Below are 18,449 nucleotides of genomic sequence, written 5' to 3'. Positions count from 1 at the left end.
GGGCAACATGGTGAAAATCCATCGCCACAAAAAATTCAAAAACTTAGCCAGGCAAGGTGACATAGGCCTGTAGTCCCAGCTACTCAGCAGGCTGAGGTGGCAAATCGCTTGAGCCCAGGAAGTCGAGGCTACAGTGAGCCAAGATGGCGCCACTGCACTCCAGCCTCAGCCACTGAAAGAGACCCTGTCTCAAAAAAAAAAAAAAAAAAAAAAAGCAAAAAACAAAACAAAACAAAAAAACAACACAGAAACTTGTCTGGCCCTAGGCAACCCCTAAACTATTTTGTGTTATTTGCCTTATTCTGGATATTTCATACAAATGGAAACAAACAACGTGTATGCAGTCTTTTGTGACTGGCTTCCTTTATTAGCATAATGTTTTTAAGAGTTATCAATGTTTTATCAGGTATCAAAACTTCATTACTTTTATTGCCTAATAATATTCCATTGCATAGATAAATCACAGATGTATTCATGAGTTAAAAATATTTGACTTATTATACTTTGGGACTATTACAAAGAATATTGCCATAAAACTTTGTATACAAGTTTTTGTATACATGTTTTCATTCCTCTTGAATAGATGGAAGTGACATTTATGAGCTGTAAGGTAATCTAATTTTTAACACTTTGAGGAACTGCCAAAATGTTTTCCAAAGTTGCCTTACTATTTTACATTTCCACCAGCAATGTATGAGGGTTTCACTTTTTCCACATTTTTGTCAACATTTTTAATCTTCTGATTATAGCCATACTAGTGGTTGTGAAATAGTATGGTTTTGATTTGTGTTTTTTTATTAATGATGTTCAGCATCTTTTCATGTGTTTATTGGGCATTTATGTATGTTATGTAGAGAAATGTCTATTAATATCCTTTGCCTAGCTTTTTAATTGGGTTATTAAGTTTTTTGTGTTTTGGTTTTTGAGACAAGGTCTCATTCTGTCACCCAGGCTGGAGTGCAGTGATACGAAGATGGCTCACTGAAGCAAACCTCCCACCTCAGGCTCTCAAGTCACTGGGAATACAACTGCACACCACCACACCTGGTTAATTTTTGTATTTTTTGTAGAGATGGGTTTTTGCCATGTTGCCCAGGCTGGTCTTGAACTCCCGGGCTCAAGCGATTCTCCTGTCTCAGCCTCCCAAAATGCTAGGATTACAGGCATGAAACACAGCTATATATTTTGAATATCAATCTCTTATCAGATATACGGTTTGCAAATATTTTCTCACACCTTGTGCACCATCTTGTCACTTTCTTGATATCATTTGCAGCACAGAAGGTTTTTTTAAATTTTGATCAAGTCTACTTAATCTATTTATTCTTTTTTTGTGTGTTTTTGATGTGTATTTAAGAAAGTGCTGCCTAACCCAAGGTCACAAAGATTTACTTCTGTATTTTCTTCTTAGTATAGTTTTTACTGTTACATATAGCGCTATGATTCATTTTCAGTTAATCTTTGCATGTGATCCAACTTCATTCTTTTCCAAATAGATGTTAGGTTGTCCCAATGCCATTTGCTAAAAATACTATGCTTTCCTCATTGAATTGTCCTAGCACCTGTATTTTGAAAAATCTTTTGGGCACAAATGTATAAACCATTTCTGGACTCCGAATTCTGTTCCATTAACCTCTATGTCTTTCCTTATGCTAGTGCCACACTGTCTTGATTACTTTAGTTTTGCAGCCAGTTTTGAAATCAGGAAGTGTGAGTCTCCTAACTTTGCTTTTCTTTTTCAAGATTGTTTTGGCTGTTCACTTGCACTTCCATATGAATTTTAGATCAGTTTGACAATTTCTACAAAGAAGACACCTGGGATTCTGATAAGCATTGCATTAAATTTGTGGATGAGTTTTGGGAGTAATGCCGTCTTAACAATGATAAGTGTTCGGACCCATGAACGTGGGATGTTTCCCTTTATTCAGGTCTCCTTTAATTTCTGCTGACGATGTTCTGTAGTTTTGTAAAGTACAAGTATTTGTCTTTTTTTATTTAGTTTTTATTTTTTTAGACAGAGTCTTGCTCTGTCACCAGGTGGAGTGCAGTGACATAATCTTGGCTCACTGCAACCTCTAACTCCCCAGTTCAAGTGATTCTCCTGCCTCGGCCTCCCAAGTGGCTGGGATTACAGGCATGCGCCACCACGCCCAGCTAATTTTTGTATTTTTAGTAGAGATGGGGTTTCACCATGTTAGCCAGGATGGTCTTGATCTCCTGACCTCGTGATCCGCCTGCCTCGGCCTCCCAAAGTGCTGGGATTACAGGCATGAACCACCGTGCCCGGCCGTATTTGTCCTTTTTTAGTGCTACCCTTTTTGATGCAATTCTGTTTGACAGAATTTTTTTATTTTCATTTGTAGATTGTTCATTGTTAATGTATAGAAATAAGAAATACGATAATTGGATATTGATCTTGTGTCCTACAACCCTGATGCTCATTTATTCTAATAGTTTTTTAGTGGATTCTTAGGATTTTCTATATTTCAGATCATGTCACCTGCAAACAGAGATAGTTTTACTTCTTTTCCAATCTGGATGTCTTTTATTTAATTAATATGTATTAATTGATTTTTCAGGGTTAACCAACCCAGCACTCATGGAATAAACCCTACTTGATGGTGTAAATTTCATTTTATGTGTTGTTGGATTCAGTGTTACAGTATCTTCTTGAGAATTTTTCATCTGTATTCATAAGAGATAATTGTCTGCAGTTTGATTTTCCTGTGAGGTCTTTGTCTGGCTTTGGCATCAGGGCAATAATGGCTTCATAGAATGCACTGAGAAGTGTTCTCTTCTACTTTTGGAAGAGTTTGCAAAAATTTTGGATCAATGCATCTTGAATCATTTGGAAGAACTCACAACTGAAGCCATCTGGGCCTTGGTATTACTTTATGAAAGTTTAAAAATGTCTATTTTGACCTCTTTAGGTTATAGGTTTATTCAGATTTTCTTCTTTTCCTTAAGTCAGTTTTAATAGTTTGTGTTTTTCTGGAAATTTGTTGATTTCATCTAAACATTTAATTTTTGGCATTCAGTTGTTCATAATATTCCCCATGATACTTTTTTCTGTAAGGTTAGTAGGGATGTCCCTTCTCTTATTCCCGATTTTAGTAATTTGACTCTGTCACTTTGCTAAAGATTTGTCAATTTTGTTGATATTCTGAAAGAACAAGCTTGTGGCTTCTTTGATTCTCGATTGTTTTCTCTTCACCTAGTTTATGTTCTAATCTGGATTATTATTTTCATTCTTCTTGCTGTGGGTTTAGTTTGCTCCCTTTTTCCAGTGTTCTAAGTGGAAGGCTACGTTAGTGACTTAAGAGTTTTCTTCTTTTATAATATAGATAGGCATTTATAGCTATAAATTTCCCTCTAAGTACTGCTTTAGCTGCATCCTATATGTTTTGACACAGTACACATTCATTTTTACTAATCTCAGAGTATTTTTTTTCCTTTGTGATTTTTCCTTTGACTCACCACTATTTGGGAATGTGCTGCTCAATTTTCATATACTTGTGATTTTACAAAATTACCTTCTTTTATCAATCCCTAACAATTCCACTGTGGTGGGAAAACATACTATGCATAAGTTCAATCCTCTTAAATCTACTGAGGCTTTCATTATGGCCTAATGGTCTGGAGGGTCTTCCATGTTGACAAGACTATGTATTCTACTGTTGTTGGAAGAGTGTTTTATATATTTATGTTAATGCCAATTTGGTTTTTGTGTTGTTGAAATCCTGTATTTCCTCGTTGATGTTCTGCTTAGCTGCTCTCTTCATTATTAAAAGTAGGGTATTGACATCTGTAACTATTACTGTTGAACTGTTTATTTACAGCACAATACAGAAATGCTATTCCTACATAGCTGTATTTCTTCCTTCTCTCATTAGTGATATTAGTGTCTTACATTGACATCTATATATGTCACAAGTCCAATGATATATTGTTACAATTATTACTTTTAAATGTTAATAGCTTTTAAAGAAGTTGATAGAAGAAAGGACAGCAAACATATACAGTCAGACTTAGCAGCTCTTTTTTTATTTTTATTTTTGAGACAGAGTCTCACTCTGCCACACAGGCTGGAGTGCAGTGGCATGATCTCGGCTCACTGTAAGCTCTGCCTCCCAGGTTCACGCCATTCTCCTGCCTCCTCCTCCCAAGTAGCTGGGATTACAGGCACCCACCACCACACCCAGCTAATTTTTTTGTATTTTTTTAGTAGAGACAGGGTTTCACCATGTTAGCCAGGATGGTATCGATCTCCTGGCCTCATGATCCGCCCGCCTCAGCCTCCCAAAGTGCTGGGATTACAGGCGTGAGCCACAGCACCTGGACCAAAGCAGCAATTTTAAATATGTTCAAAGAAATAAAGGAAGTCATACTTAAGGAAGTAAAGTAAGGCCAAAAATAGATGAATGGATAAAGAAAATGTGGTATATATACAAAATGGAATACTATACAGCAGCAGTCCCCAACCTTTTTGTCACCAGGAACTGGTTTCATGGAAGACAATTTTTCCATGGACAGCAGAGGGGGTGGGGATGATTTTGGGATGAAACTTTTCCACCTCTGATCATCAGGCATTAGTTAGATTCTCACAAGGAGTGTGCAACCGAGATCCCTTGCATGCGCAGTTCACGATAGGGTGCACGCTCTTATGAGAATCTCATGCCACTGCTGATCTGGCAGGAGGGGGAGCTCAGGCAGTCATGCTCACTCACCCACCGCTCACCTCCTGCTGTGTGGCTAGGACTGGTATCAGTCTGTGGTAACAGGTATGGGCCCGGACAGGTCTGCGACCCAAGGGCTGGGGATTCCTACTATACGGCCTTTTAAAAGAAAAAAATTCTGTCATTCATGGTGAACTGGGTGGAATTGGAAGACATTATGCTAACTGAAATAAGCCAGGCACAGAAAGACAAATACTGTATGATCTTACTTGTAAGTGGAATCTAAACAAGCTGACTTTATAGAAACAGAGTAGAATGGTGGGAGGAGGAAGGATGGAGAAAGGGGAGATGTTGATCAAAGAGTCCAAAGTTTTAGTTAGACTGGAGAAATAAGTTTTGGTGATTTATTACACTGTATGGCGACCACAGTTAATAATAATCTACTGTATAATTCAAAATTGCTAAAAGATAAAATTTTAATATCACTGCAAAAAATAAGTTGATAATTTGGTTGATATGTTATTAGCTTAATTAAACCTGTCTACCATACATACATCAAATCTTTCTACATACATAGACCAAAACATCACATTGTACTCCATAAATATACACAATTATTATTTGTCAACTAAAAAAAGAAAGAAAAAAGTAAAAGAAGGAGTAATAACAGTGCCTTATCAAATAGAGACTAATAATAAGGAAATAATAAGCTGCTCTAAAAGACAGTTTCTTTTGTTTGCTTTATTTTCCTATGGATGGGCTGCATTTTCCTGGCTTTTTGAGGGTTAAATTTTTGTTGTTGAAAACTAGAAATTTTACATAATATATTGTAGCATGTCTCAATACTGATCCTCCCCATCTTGGGGCTTGTTATGGTTGGCTTATTTCCTTATTTATCTGTCTGGACTGTTTCTGTGATGTCTATTCCCCTTGCAGTAGATAGCCTCTGATGTTGCTCCTCAGGGTATGCACATAGTTACCCCATCCCCTCCCATGGGCATTTACACAGTCATTCTAGCCTCTCCCATTCTAGCCTCTCCCTAAATCCATTAGGATGACAATGGATTTAGCCAGGCTCTCTTTGATTGTCTCTCTCTGATCTCCCTGTTAAGTGTCTGGCTAGTCTGTCCCTACTGGTATCAAATCCAACTATTAGTCTCTATTAATTGCTAGCTGACTGTTCTATTTATTTTGACAATCAACTGTGGGTAACGTTGCTTCACAGTCTGATCCAGTTACATTTGATCCCTTTGAAGGGGTACTACTTCCTAACCTAAGCATTGTTGAGGTATGATTGACAAATAAAAATTATACATAGTTAAGGAATATAACATGATGTTTTGATACACACATACATTGTAAAATGATTGTCAAAATTAAGCTAACATATCCATCACCTCTCTCTCATCTAGTTACTATTGTATGTGTGTGTTAAGAACACATGAGATCTATTCACAGCAAATTTCAAGTATACAGTATATTAACTGTAGTTACCATGCTGTATATTAGATCTCCCAAACTTATTCACCTTGTAACTGAAAATTTGTACCCCTTGTCCAACGTCTCCCTTCTTCCCCTACTCCCCTTGCCCCCAACCCCTCATCACCACCATTCTACTCTCTGTCAAACTCACAGGAGAAGGGGTAGTTTTGAGGCAAGGTTTTGAGGCTTGCTCTGATCCCAGAAGGGCTCTTGTTAGCTGCTGCTGTCCATGGTTCTCTATTCAACTTCTAACTGGTCTATTGTTTCCATTTTTGTTTTCATGATGTTTCCTCTTAATTGTGAAGCAGTGGCTTTTTGAAAGCTCGTTGGCTGTATGTGCCAAAATTTCCACTTGTGGGAATCCATCTTAAGGATATAATGCAAAATGTGATAAAAGTTTTATGTAAAAAAATTTTCCATGTTGTTTTTTATACAGTAATAAAAATTTTTAATTTTTTATACAGAAATGGTAAAAAGTAGAATAATCCATTTAATATATTATTTTGCAACTATGCAAAAGAACACAAAAATCTGGCTAGGAAAATAAAAGGGCCAGAAGGAAATGTACCAAAATGTCTATAGTGGGAGAAAATACCTTATTCTGGTTTTAGGTTCTGAAATCCATTGTAGCCTAAGGTGATGACTACATTTTTAAAAATCCTTTGCTTCCTTCAAAAATTATATGAGATTTTCCAAAGCACTTCTCATATGATGCCTAAGGAAATCATCCATAGCATAAGTATTCATTAAAAGATATTAAAGGAAGAACATTTGGAATTCATGCTCTCAAAATTCCTCTTGAGAAGAGTTAGTTAAGAGATATACTATTAATTTAGAGATAGAAAATCAAGACCAGGGTATATTGTATATTATGTGAATGATATATCAACAAATATAGCTCAGTAAATATATTTTTTAAAGAAAGAAAAGCAAAGAAAACTAAGACTGACAAAAAGGTCCACATAGTGCTTTAAACTATTTTTATAGGAGAATGAAGGTGGCAATATTGATATTTTTGACCCTAACTTCTCTTTTCTTATTTAAAATTATCTGAGTTATCTCAGGGATGGAAGGCTAGTTCAAAATTCAAAAACAATCAATGTGATCTATCATATTAATAGGCTAAATAAGAAAAATAATTGGATCTTATAATTAGATGCTGAAAAAGCATCTGACAAAATTCAACATCCATCTATGATAAAACCTCTTAGAAATATGGGAATAGAGGGAAAATCCCTCTACTTGATAAAAAGCAACTACAAAATACTACAGATAACACTAGTGGTGAAACACTGAATGCTTTCTCTGTAATATTGGGAAGAAGGTAAGATGTACACTTTCACCATTCTTAATTGACATAGTGCTTATGTATGAAACAGTGCAAGAAGGCAAGAAAAGGTACACAGATCAGAAAAGAATAAAACTGTCTTAATTTTCAGATACAGTGGTTGTTTACCTAGAAAACCCCATGGAATCTGCAGGAAAACTCCCAGAACTACTAAGTGGATTTGGCAAGTTCATAGGATACAAGATAAACATTCAAAAATTAAAACTGTTGGCTGGGCACAGTGGCTCATGCCTGTAATCTCAGCACTTTGGAAGGCTGAGGCGAGCAGATAACTTGATGTCAGGAGTTTGAGACCAGCCTGGGAAACATGATGAAACCCTGTCTCTACTAAATACACAAAAATTAGCTGGGTGTGGTGGCACATGCCTGTAATCCCAGCTACTCGGGTGGCTGAGGCAGAAGAATCACTTCAACCCAGGAGGTGGAGGTTGCAGTGAGCCAAGATCGTACCACTGTACTCCAGTCTGGGTGACAGAGCAAGGCTCCATCTCAAAAAAAATAAAATAAAATAAAATTGTTGGCTGGGCATGCTGGCTAATGCCTGTAATCCCAGCATTTTGGGAGGTTGAGGCAGGAGGATTGCCTAAGGCCAGAAGTTCAAGACCAGCCTGGGCAATATAGCAAGACCCCCATCTCTACAAAAATCAAAATATTAGCCAGGCATGGTGACACATGTCTGTAGTGCCACCTAGCTACTTAGGAGGCTGAGGTGAAAGAATTAGTTGAGCCCAGGGGTTCAAGACTGCAGTAATCTATGTGCCACTGCACTCCAGCCTGGGCGACAGAGTGAGACCCAATCTCTAAAACCAAACCAAAAGAAAACAAAAAAACAAAAATCAATTGTACTTCTACATACTAGCAAGGAACACATTGACAATGACATTAAAACTAAAATACCACTTACAATAGCTCAAAAAAAGAATACTTCTTTTCATTTTGTAGGTGGAAATCCAAAATGTACAGAACTTGCATGCTGAAAACTACACAGTTAACAAAAGAAATCAAGGAAGATCTAAATAAGACATATCACGTTCATGAAGTGGAAGCCTTAGCATAGTAAAGATGTTAATTCTCCCCAAGTTAATGCAATTTTAATGCAATTCCTATCAAAATTCAAGCAGGATTTTTGTAGATATAAAAAGATTATTCTAAAATTTATGTGAAAAATCAAAGAGACTAGAATACCTAAAACAATTTTGGAAAAAAAAAAAAGGAATAAAGCAGATGAACCTAAATTAAAGACTTAATATATAACTACAGTAACCAAAAATTCTGTGGTATTGGGGGAAAGATAGATATATAGGTAAATGTAAAAGAATAGAAAACCAAGAAATAGACCCACACACAAATATACCCAATTGATTTTTCACAAGAGTACAAAATCAATTCAATGGCAGAAAGATAGCTTTTTAAACAAATGGTACAGAAGCAGTTGGATATTCATAGGCAAAAAAAAAAAAAAAAAAAGAGAACCTCTATGTCAACCTCACACTTCACACAGAATTAACTCAAAATGGGTCACAGAATTAAATGTGAAAAATAAAACTATAAAACATTTAGAATAAGAAGTAGGAAAATCTTTGGAATTTAGAGCTATAGTAAATAATTTTTAGACTTAAAGCCAAAAGCACAATCCATAAAAGGAAAATTTATAAATGCGACTTCATCAAAACTGAAAACTTTTTATCTGAGAAAGACCCTGTTAAGAGGAAAAAACCACAAGCCACATACTTAGTGAGAGAAAATATTTGCAAACCACATATCTGATAAAGCAGGAGTTCCCCAGCCTCTGGGCCACAGACCGCTACCAGTCTGTGGTCTGTTAGGAACCGAGCACAGCACAGCAGGAGGTGAGTGGCAGGTGAGCCAGCAAAGCTTCATCTGTATTGACAACTGCTTCCCATCACTCGCATTACTGCCTGAACTCCGCCTCCTGTCAGATCTGCAGCAGCGTTAGATGCTCATAGGAGTGGAACCCTACTGTGAACTACACAGGCAAGGGATCTGGGTTGTGCACTCTTTAAAAGAATCTAATGCCTGCTGATCTGAGGTGGAGCTGAGGCACTGATGTTAGCTCTGGGCAGCTGCCGCAAATATAGATTAACATTAGCAGAGAGGGTTGGCTGCAAGGAGACTTTAATCAATCAATTGCTTGCAGACTCATATCAAAACCCTATCGCTGAGTGGCAAGTGGCAATTAAGTTGCATCTGGTGGTAGGCTTTATAGTGGCAAGTGAGTTGATGTGCTTCAATTGTACAGTTGCATCTGGCGGCAGGCTTTAAGTCAGAATCTGACACTTATTTTCGTCTGCAGGTGGCCCGCCCATTTTTTTATTCGCCACTTCCATCCGTGTCTCTTTCCTGCACGGAGTACTTGTCTCAGTCACAGTTTTGGCAAGCCCACAAGCTAACCCTGGCCAAAATGAGTAAAAAACAAACATCACTAGAGAGCTCCTTTGAAAAAGGCAAAAGACCCAATGATGAGGCAGCAGAAGACTCTAAGACTGTCAAGAAAAGGAAAGCTGCATTTAAAAGAAGATACCGAGTCCTACTTAAATTACAGGTTCATTGCAACAGGTGATTCACATTCTCCAAGTCTGCTTTGTATGATGTGGTAACCGGCTATCCAGTGAAATCATGAAACCTTCAAAACTGCTTTGCCACGTGGAGACCAAGCACCCTGTATTAAAAGACAAGCTTTGGAGTTTTTCAAAAGAAAAAAAAATGTGAACACAAAGAACAGAAGTAATTATTAAAGACCACCACTTCATCGAATGTGTCTCCACTGAGAGCATCATTTTTAGTGGCTAAACACGTTGCTAATGCTAAGAAGCCCTTTGCTATTGGTGGAGAGTTGATCCTGCATACTGATAAGGATATATGTCATAAAATTTTAGGAGAGGCTGAAGTTCAAAAGGTGGCATGTGTTCATCTTTTGACTAGCACCAATAACTAGATGAATTGATGAAATAACAGAAGATATTGCAACACAATTGTTAGAGAGGATTAATGAGTCACCATGGTATGCAATCCAGGTTGATGGGTCTACCGATGTTGACAGCAAGGCAACAATGCTTGTTTCTGTGTGACATATTTTTCAGGAGCATGTGCAGGAAGATATGTTATGCGCACTTTTGTTGCCAACCAACATCACAGTTGCAGACTACTCAAGTCTTTGAATGATGACATATCAGGAAAACTAAATTGGTCATTTTGTGTCAGTATATGCACAGATGCAGTGGTTGCCATGGCTGGATGGCTGTCTGATTTCATTACTTGGGTCAAAGAGGTCACCTCTGAATGTGAGTCTACACACTGTGTCATCTATAGAGAAATGCTGGCTATCCAAACAATATCACCTGAACTTAATGTTTTGCAGGATGTGATTAAAATTATTAGCCACGTTAAAGTGCATGCCCTTAACTCACGTCTGTTCGCATAGCTCTGTGAAGAGATGGATGCAGAGCAAACATGTCTTCTCTTACACACAGAAGTGAGATGACTTTCTAAAGGTGTATCACTGGCCAGAGTTTCCGAGTTACGAGAGCAACTCCAGGGATTTCTTTTAGAAAATGTCGCCACTGGAAGCACATTTCAGTGACACAGAATGCGTCTCAAAACTTGCTTACTTGTGTGACCTATACAACCTGCTCAACAAACTCCATTTGTCACTTCAACGGAGAATGACAACTGCGTTCAAGTTGGCAGATAAAGTGGCCGCGTTCAAAACTAAACTGCTGTAATCCCAGTACTTTGGGAGGCCAAGGCAGGCAGATCACTTGAGGTCAGGAGTTTAAGACCAGCCTGGCCAACATGGTGAAATACTGTCTTACTAAAAATACAAAAATCAGCCAGGTGTGGTGGCAGGCACTTGTAATCCCAGCTACTTGGGAGGCTGAGGCAGGAGAATCGCTTGAACCTGGGAGGCGGAGGCTGCAGTGAGCTGAGATCGCGCCACCACACTCCAGCCTGGGTGACAGAGTGAAAACAAAACAAAACAAAACAAAACAAAGCCAAACTGGAATATTGGAGGCAACAAGTGAATCCTGGGATCTTTGACATGTTTCAAACATTGGCGGAGATTTTGAAGGAGGGTGAGCCAGGGCCTTCTTTCTCCCAGTTGGTGTATGATCACCTATCTCAGCTTTCAAAAGAGTTTGAGCATTATTTCCCAATCACAAAAGACCCCTGGACTTGGAAGGAATGGATCTGCAACCCATTTGTGAATATGCCAGGTGAATCGACTTTGTCAGTGCCAGAAGAGGATCAACTGCTTGAGATCACAAATGATGGTGGCTTTAAAAGTACGTTGAGACAATTTCAAATCTCCATCCGTTCTGGATTAAAGTCGAGGCAGAATAACCTGAGGTTGCCACAAAAACACTGAAAAGCCTGCTTCCGTTTCCAACATCCTATCTTTGTGATGCAGAGTTTTCTACGGTGACAGCAACCAAAATGAGATTACAGAGTAGACTGGACTTAAGCAACATCTTTCGGGCGTCACTGTCTCGTATCACCCCCAGATGGGACTGTCTAGTTGCAGGAAAAGAAGCTCAGGACTCCCAATCATTTTACATTGGGGTGAGTTGCATAATGATTTCATTATATATCACAATATAATAATAACAGAAATCAGTGCACCATAAATGTAATGTACTTGAATCATCCTGAAACCATTCCCTATCACCCACCCAGTGTGTGGAAAAACTCTTCCATGAAACTGGTCCCTGGTGCCAATAAGGTTGGGGGCTGCTGTGATAAAGAACTAGTATGTAGAATAAAGAACTCTCCATACTGAACATTAAAAAAGACATCTATCCAATGAGAACATGGACAAAAGACAAAGAGACGTTTCACTGTAGAAGATATAGAGATGGCGAACAACCACACAAAGAGAATTTCAATTTCATTAGTCATTAAGGAAATACACATTAAAACTACCATGATAAAGTACTGTACACATTTCAGAATGGCAAAATTAAAAAACAGTGGCAACAGCAAATGCTGGCAAGGATGTGGAGAAATGAGGTCACTCATACATTCTTGGTGGGAATGCAAAATGGTACAGATACCTGGGAAGACAGGTTGGCACTTGGCTAAAAAATTAATCCTGCAACTAACACAAGAACCCAAAATTGTGCTCCTGCGGATTTACAGAGAAATGAAAACTTATGCTCATACAAAAACCTAAACATTTCATTTGTAATATCCAAAAACTGGAAATAACACAGACATTCTTCCGTGGGTAAATGGTTAAACGAACTGTGTTACACCAACAGGATGAACATTCTTCTGTAATAAAAAGGAATGAACTATTGACACATTCAACAACCTGGATGAATCGCTAGAGAATTATGCTGAGTGAAAAAAGCCAATCCCAAAAGGTTACATATTGTATTATTCCATTTATGTAATATTCATGAAATGACAAAATTATAGAAATGGAAGACAGATTAATGATTGCCAGGAATTAAGGAGGGTTTGGGGATAGGAGAGAAGTGGACAGGGCTACAAAAGGGCATCACAATGGTTCCTGTGATGGAAATGCTCTGCATCACCCTAAATCAATGTCAAATATCTAATAGAGTATTGCAATATATATAATTTTTCAAGATATTACCATTGGGCGAAACCAGGTAAAGGGTACACAGGATCTCTCTATACTATTTCTTACGATTGCATGCAAATCTACCATTATATCCCAAAATCAAAAGTTTAATCTAGAAGAAAACTATCTGAGTACCTCCTATATACATATTACAGCTAAAAAGAATACAAAAATAAATAGGATGGTTGAGATTGTTGCTTTGAGAAGATAAAGATGCAGACGTAAATAATTAAATTCCAAAGCAAAATAAAAGAAAAAAGATTAATGTCAGGGTAACTTAAAGTACTTTGGAAACAGGAAGTAAGCTACAAAACTTGGAGTAAACATCTTTAAAATTTTTTAAATTAATATAAATCATTATCAAGATTTATATATAGTTTTGCTAAGGGCAATGATTTCAAAACTTTAAGAAGATTACTAGAATATACCCTACTTGGTCATAGTGTATTTTCTAATAACCTTTCGTGTGACATGTTCTGATATTTCTACTTCATTTTGTGTCAGAGTAACAGGTAAGACTTTTCCAATTTAAAAACATCAGTAAAAAAGTGTAAAGGACGTATTATTTGAAATTTTTTCTTTTTTTTTTTTTTAGACGGAATTTCGCTCCTGTTGCCCAGGCTGGAGTGCAATGGCACGATTCTTGGCTCACGGCAACCTCCGCCTCCTGGGTTCTAGCAATTCTCCTGCCTCAGCCGCCCGAGTAGCTGGGACTACAGGCACGCGCCACCACGCCCAGCTAATTTTTGCATTTTCAGTAGAGACAGGGTTTCTCCACGTTGGTCAGGCTGGTCTCAAACTCCTGACCTCAGGTGATCCACCTGCTTTGGCCTCCCAAAGTGCTGGGATTACAGGCGTGAGTCACTATGCACAGCCTGTTTGAATTTTTATAGTGAGTACCTATTCTTGAGTTACTTTCATCATTAAAATGTTTTTGTTTTTTTTTTTTTTTTTGAGACGGAGCCTCGCTCTCTCACCCAGGCTGGAGTGCAGTGGCCGGATCTCTGCTCACTGCAAGCTCCGCCTCCCGGGTTCACGCCATTCTCCGGCCTCAGCCTCCCGAGTAGCTGGGACTACAGGCGCCCGCCACCTCGCCCGGCTAGTTTTTTTGTATTTAGAGTAGAGACGGGGTTTCACCGTGTTAGCCAGGATGGTCTCGATCTCCTGATCTCATGATCCGCCTGCCTCGGCCTCCCAAAGTGCTGGGATTACAGGCGTCAGCCACCGCGCCCGGCCTAAAATGTTCTTATTTAAATAAAAGATAATTTGAAGAGTGAGAATTCCAGCATGTATCACTTCATTAAAACATTAACAGTGGCCCTTACAGAAACAAACTAGATACATGATTCTCAAATACATTATCCAACTGCAGACTAACAAAATAAAAGGTTTGGCCGGGCGCGGTGGCTCACACCTGTAATCCTAGCACTTTGGGAGGCCGAGGTGGGAGGATCACGAGGTCAGGAGATCGAGGCCTACCATCTTGGCCAAAATGGTGAAACCCCATCACTACTAAAAATACAAAAATTAGCTGGACGTGGTGGCAGACGCCTGTAAACCCAGCTACTTGGGAGACTGAGGCAGGAGAATCACTTGAACCAGGGAGCTGGAGGTTGCAGTGAGCTGAGATCGTGCCACTGCACTCCAGCCTGGCGACAGAGTGAGACTCCATCTCAAAAATTAAAAAATAAAAAATAAAAGTTCAATAGGGTTTGGCAGTAACAGAAATTTAAACATGACCAAAATTTTCCACTATTTCAAATACACTATGCATCTTCTACACATACTTTAAAATTCGGGCTCTATCTCCCCAGCCACTTCCTCCCGTGCAAGCTACACTAGCCATTACAAAGTACTTATTATTCACTCCATACCCTTGCCTGTGTTGTTTTCCCATTTGAATGGGATGCCTCATTCCTTTAGAGCTCCTCAGTATCTCCTTGTGTACTCCTCCCTGATATTCCTGGGCTGAATAGAAATTTCCTCTATAAAGCTTTTAGTGTCTCTTATTAATATATCATTCATTACGAATTACTTGTATGTCAGTGGGAAGTCCCTGAGGATGGGAACCTATATCTTTTGAAAATTATACTCCCAGTGGCAAGTACGATGTCAGGCACAAAGTAGATACAATCAACTGAGTTACAGTTAAAAGAACCCGGCCAATTAATAAATAAATTTAGCTTAAAAGAATATCATTAAAGTTAAAATTTAGCTAAATAAACCTCAACCTCGTGGTTCTTTGCTGATCGCTATGTCAGTGTGTTTTATGATTCTGCCGGCTAAAAGTAAATGCAAATCACACGCTCCAAGGAAGAGTTTTTGTTACAGTCTTAAGCTGTTTGGAATACAGCTGTCATAAACTAACCTCTTGGATTTTAAAAATAAAAAAATAAACTCTAAGTTCAAAGACATGGCTTGATGTAATATTACATAAAAAAGAACTTATTTTTCCAAAATTATACTAACTTTACAGTAACAGCCATTTTAAAGAAGATTTTAAAAATATATTACATACCATTTCTATTTCTTGATCTTTAGCAACCAGCTGTCGATTAAGAAGTTCTTTGCTTGAGTCAAGTTTAATACAGAGTTCCCTAGTAGAAGACAAATCTGCAAGAGCGGACACTTTTTCAAACTGAACCTTCTGAAGCTCCTCTTCCATTTTTACAACAGACTTATGTAAGGTAGAAATCTGGGACTTGTAAGACCTTTCTGCATTTAAGTGCTGTAAGAATAAAATTATATATATATATATATATGTATGTATACATACATATTAAACTGGAAGAAAACTACAACATAGAAAAACAAAGTGGGGCAAATCTAAGAATAGTGCATTTAGCTTGTATGAAGTTTTAGATAATATAGGTGGTAACAATATGTACAAAACACTCTAATATAAATTCAGGTTTTTATTTTTTTTACATAATTCACGAGCAGGGTGGTCAACTGGTCATTCTTTTTAACGTACTTAGGAAAAAGAAACTTTTCCCACTGAAAAGTCTCCAGCCCCAAAGCTAGTTGAGATATATCATTTGACCAACTATATTAGCCAGTTTCAATTATTTTATACTACAAATGCTATTGTTGTTGTTAAAAACAAAAATGCTAGCCACTGTCTTATTCACAACACCTGTTTTTGAATTCTTGACTGGCATGTTGATTTCAATCATGATGTCATAAAATGAAAACTGATAACTCTTTAATACCTCTGAGGGAAAAAGACTAAGGGCAAGTATAAATGAAGTATATATCCACATTATAGGAAAAAAGAGCATGTTTTTAAAACTATGAGATTCAAGTTACATAAATGCTTTCGAATGTTCAAGATAATTCCACCCCCACCCTTTTCTTTTAGAAAAATGTCTTATGTAAGTGCACTGCCACCTACAGAGAAGTATTTGTTTGCGATAATGTGAAGACAAGAGGAACTGAGAGGCAAATACATTTATGTGTTTTTACAAGTGATTTCACAAGTGTAAAGCACTATAATTTGCTCCCACTATAAGTTATTTGGCCATAATTCACTCCTACTTTTTCTCTATCTCTTCCCTTCCTTCCTCACTCACTCTTTCTTATTCTTCAAGCCAACTTTTTATCCATCCTTCCATCCACCCACCCATTCATCACATATTTATTGAATATACACTCCGTTCCAGTCACTGTACATATTCAATGGTAAGTGGTATCTGCTCTAATGAAACATCCAGACTACTAGAGGAGTCATATATTAATAATGATACAAATAACTATATAAATACATAAAAAGAAAATATAATTAATACCCTAAGAGAAAAAACAAAATGGAATCATATAACATGCTCAATTAAAACCAAAAAAGGCAGAAGAGCAGCTGAAGACTAAACAAATGAACAGTGCAATAAGTATACTTATAAATATGGGAAATATTAATCCAACTATAATTACTTTAACTATGACTAATCTATATACCCCAATTAAGACAAATGGTCAGAGTGGATAAGAAAACAAGATCTACTTATTTATCTACAATAAATTAATATTAATATTTAAATGTTAATGCTACTAAAAGGAAAGTTAGGGTAGCTACATTAATACCAGACAAAGCAAATTTCAGAGAAAGGAAAATTGTCAGTAATAAAGAGAGGGCATGACATAATGATTGCAGAAAGTTAATTTTCAAAGAAGACATAACAAACCTTAATGTGTATGTCCCTAACAACATGCCAACATATGTGAGGCAAAAAAATTGATAGGATGGCAAGGAGAGATACTATTCTAGATTACTATTATAGATTATTATTGGAGAATGCAACACCCATGTATCAGTAATTGACAGACCAAGCAGGCAGAAAGTCAGCAAGGATACAATTCAGCTAAATACCATTATCAATCAATTGGTTCTTAATATTTATAGAGTACTTTATCCAAAAACAGCAGAATACACATTATTTTTTTTTTTTAAATTATACTTTAAGTTCTAGGGTACATATGCAAAATATGCAGGTTTGTTACACATGCATACATGTGCCATGTTGGTGTGCTGTACCCATTAACTCGTCATTTACATTAGGTATATCTCTTAATGCTATCCCTCCCCGCTCCCCCTGCCATGACAAGCCCTGGTGTGTGATGTTCCCCTTCCTGTGTCCAAGCGTTCTCATTGTTCAATTCCCACCTATGAGTGAGAACATGTGGTGTTTGGTTTTTTGTCCCTGCAATAGTTTTCTCAGAATGATGGTTTCCGGCTGCATCCACGTCCCTACAAAGGACATGAACTCATCCTTTTTTATGGCCGCATAGTATTCCATGGTGTATATGTGCCACATTTTCTTAATCCAGTCTATCACTGATGGACATTTGGGTTGGTTCTAAGTCTTTGCTATTGTGAATAGTGCCACAATAAACATACGTGTGCATGTGTCTTTATAGCAGCATGATTTATAATCCTTTGGGTATATACCCAGTAATGGGATGGCTGGGTCATATGGTACTTCTAGATCTAGATCCTTGAGGAATCGCCACACAGTCTTCCACAATGGTTGAACTAGTTTACAGTTCCACCAACAGTATAAAAGTGTTCCTATTTCTCCACATCCTCTCCAGCACCTGTTGTTTCCTGACTTTTTAATGATCGCCATTCTAACTGGTGTGAGATGATATGCCATTGTGGTTTTGATTTGCATTTCTTGGATGGCCAGTGATGATAAGCTTTTTTTCACGTGTCTGTTGGCTGCATAAATGTCTTCTTTTGAGAAGTGTCTGTTCTGTTCTTTGCCCACTTTTTGATGGGGTTGTTTGTTTTCTTCTTGTAAATTTGTTTGAGTTCTTTGTAGGTTCTGGATATTAGCCC

The 18,449-nt window shown here is 37.7% G+C and overlaps 1 protein-coding gene across 13 annotated transcripts in view; it reads right to left on the bottom strand.

Moving 5' to 3' along the window:
- LOC105490079 (testis specific 10) overlaps positions 1–18,449 on the bottom strand; it is a 163,389-nt gene that overhangs the window by 24,945 nt on the left and 119,995 nt on the right. For 11 of the 13 annotated variants that reach the window (XM_011755377.3, XM_024795493.2, XM_071077293.1 and 8 more), the window contains one exon: positions 15,633–15,842. The exons of 1 other annotated variant lie outside the window; for it this stretch is intronic. In XM_011755377.3, coding sequence (XP_011753679.1) covers positions 15,633–15,842 — 210 coding nt within the window. Of the gene's footprint in view, positions 1–6,309; positions 6,525–15,632; positions 15,843–18,449 lie in introns of those variants that run through there. One more of the 13 variants, XM_011755368.3, reaches the window with a different exon arrangement.

This window comes from Macaca nemestrina, chromosome 13, assembly GCF_043159975.1.
Source record: "Macaca nemestrina isolate mMacNem1 chromosome 13, mMacNem.hap1, whole genome shotgun sequence".
Classification (NCBI taxonomy): domain Eukaryota; kingdom Metazoa; phylum Chordata; class Mammalia; order Primates; family Cercopithecidae; genus Macaca; species Macaca nemestrina.
This window is presented reverse-complemented; position numbering and strand designations above follow the sequence as displayed.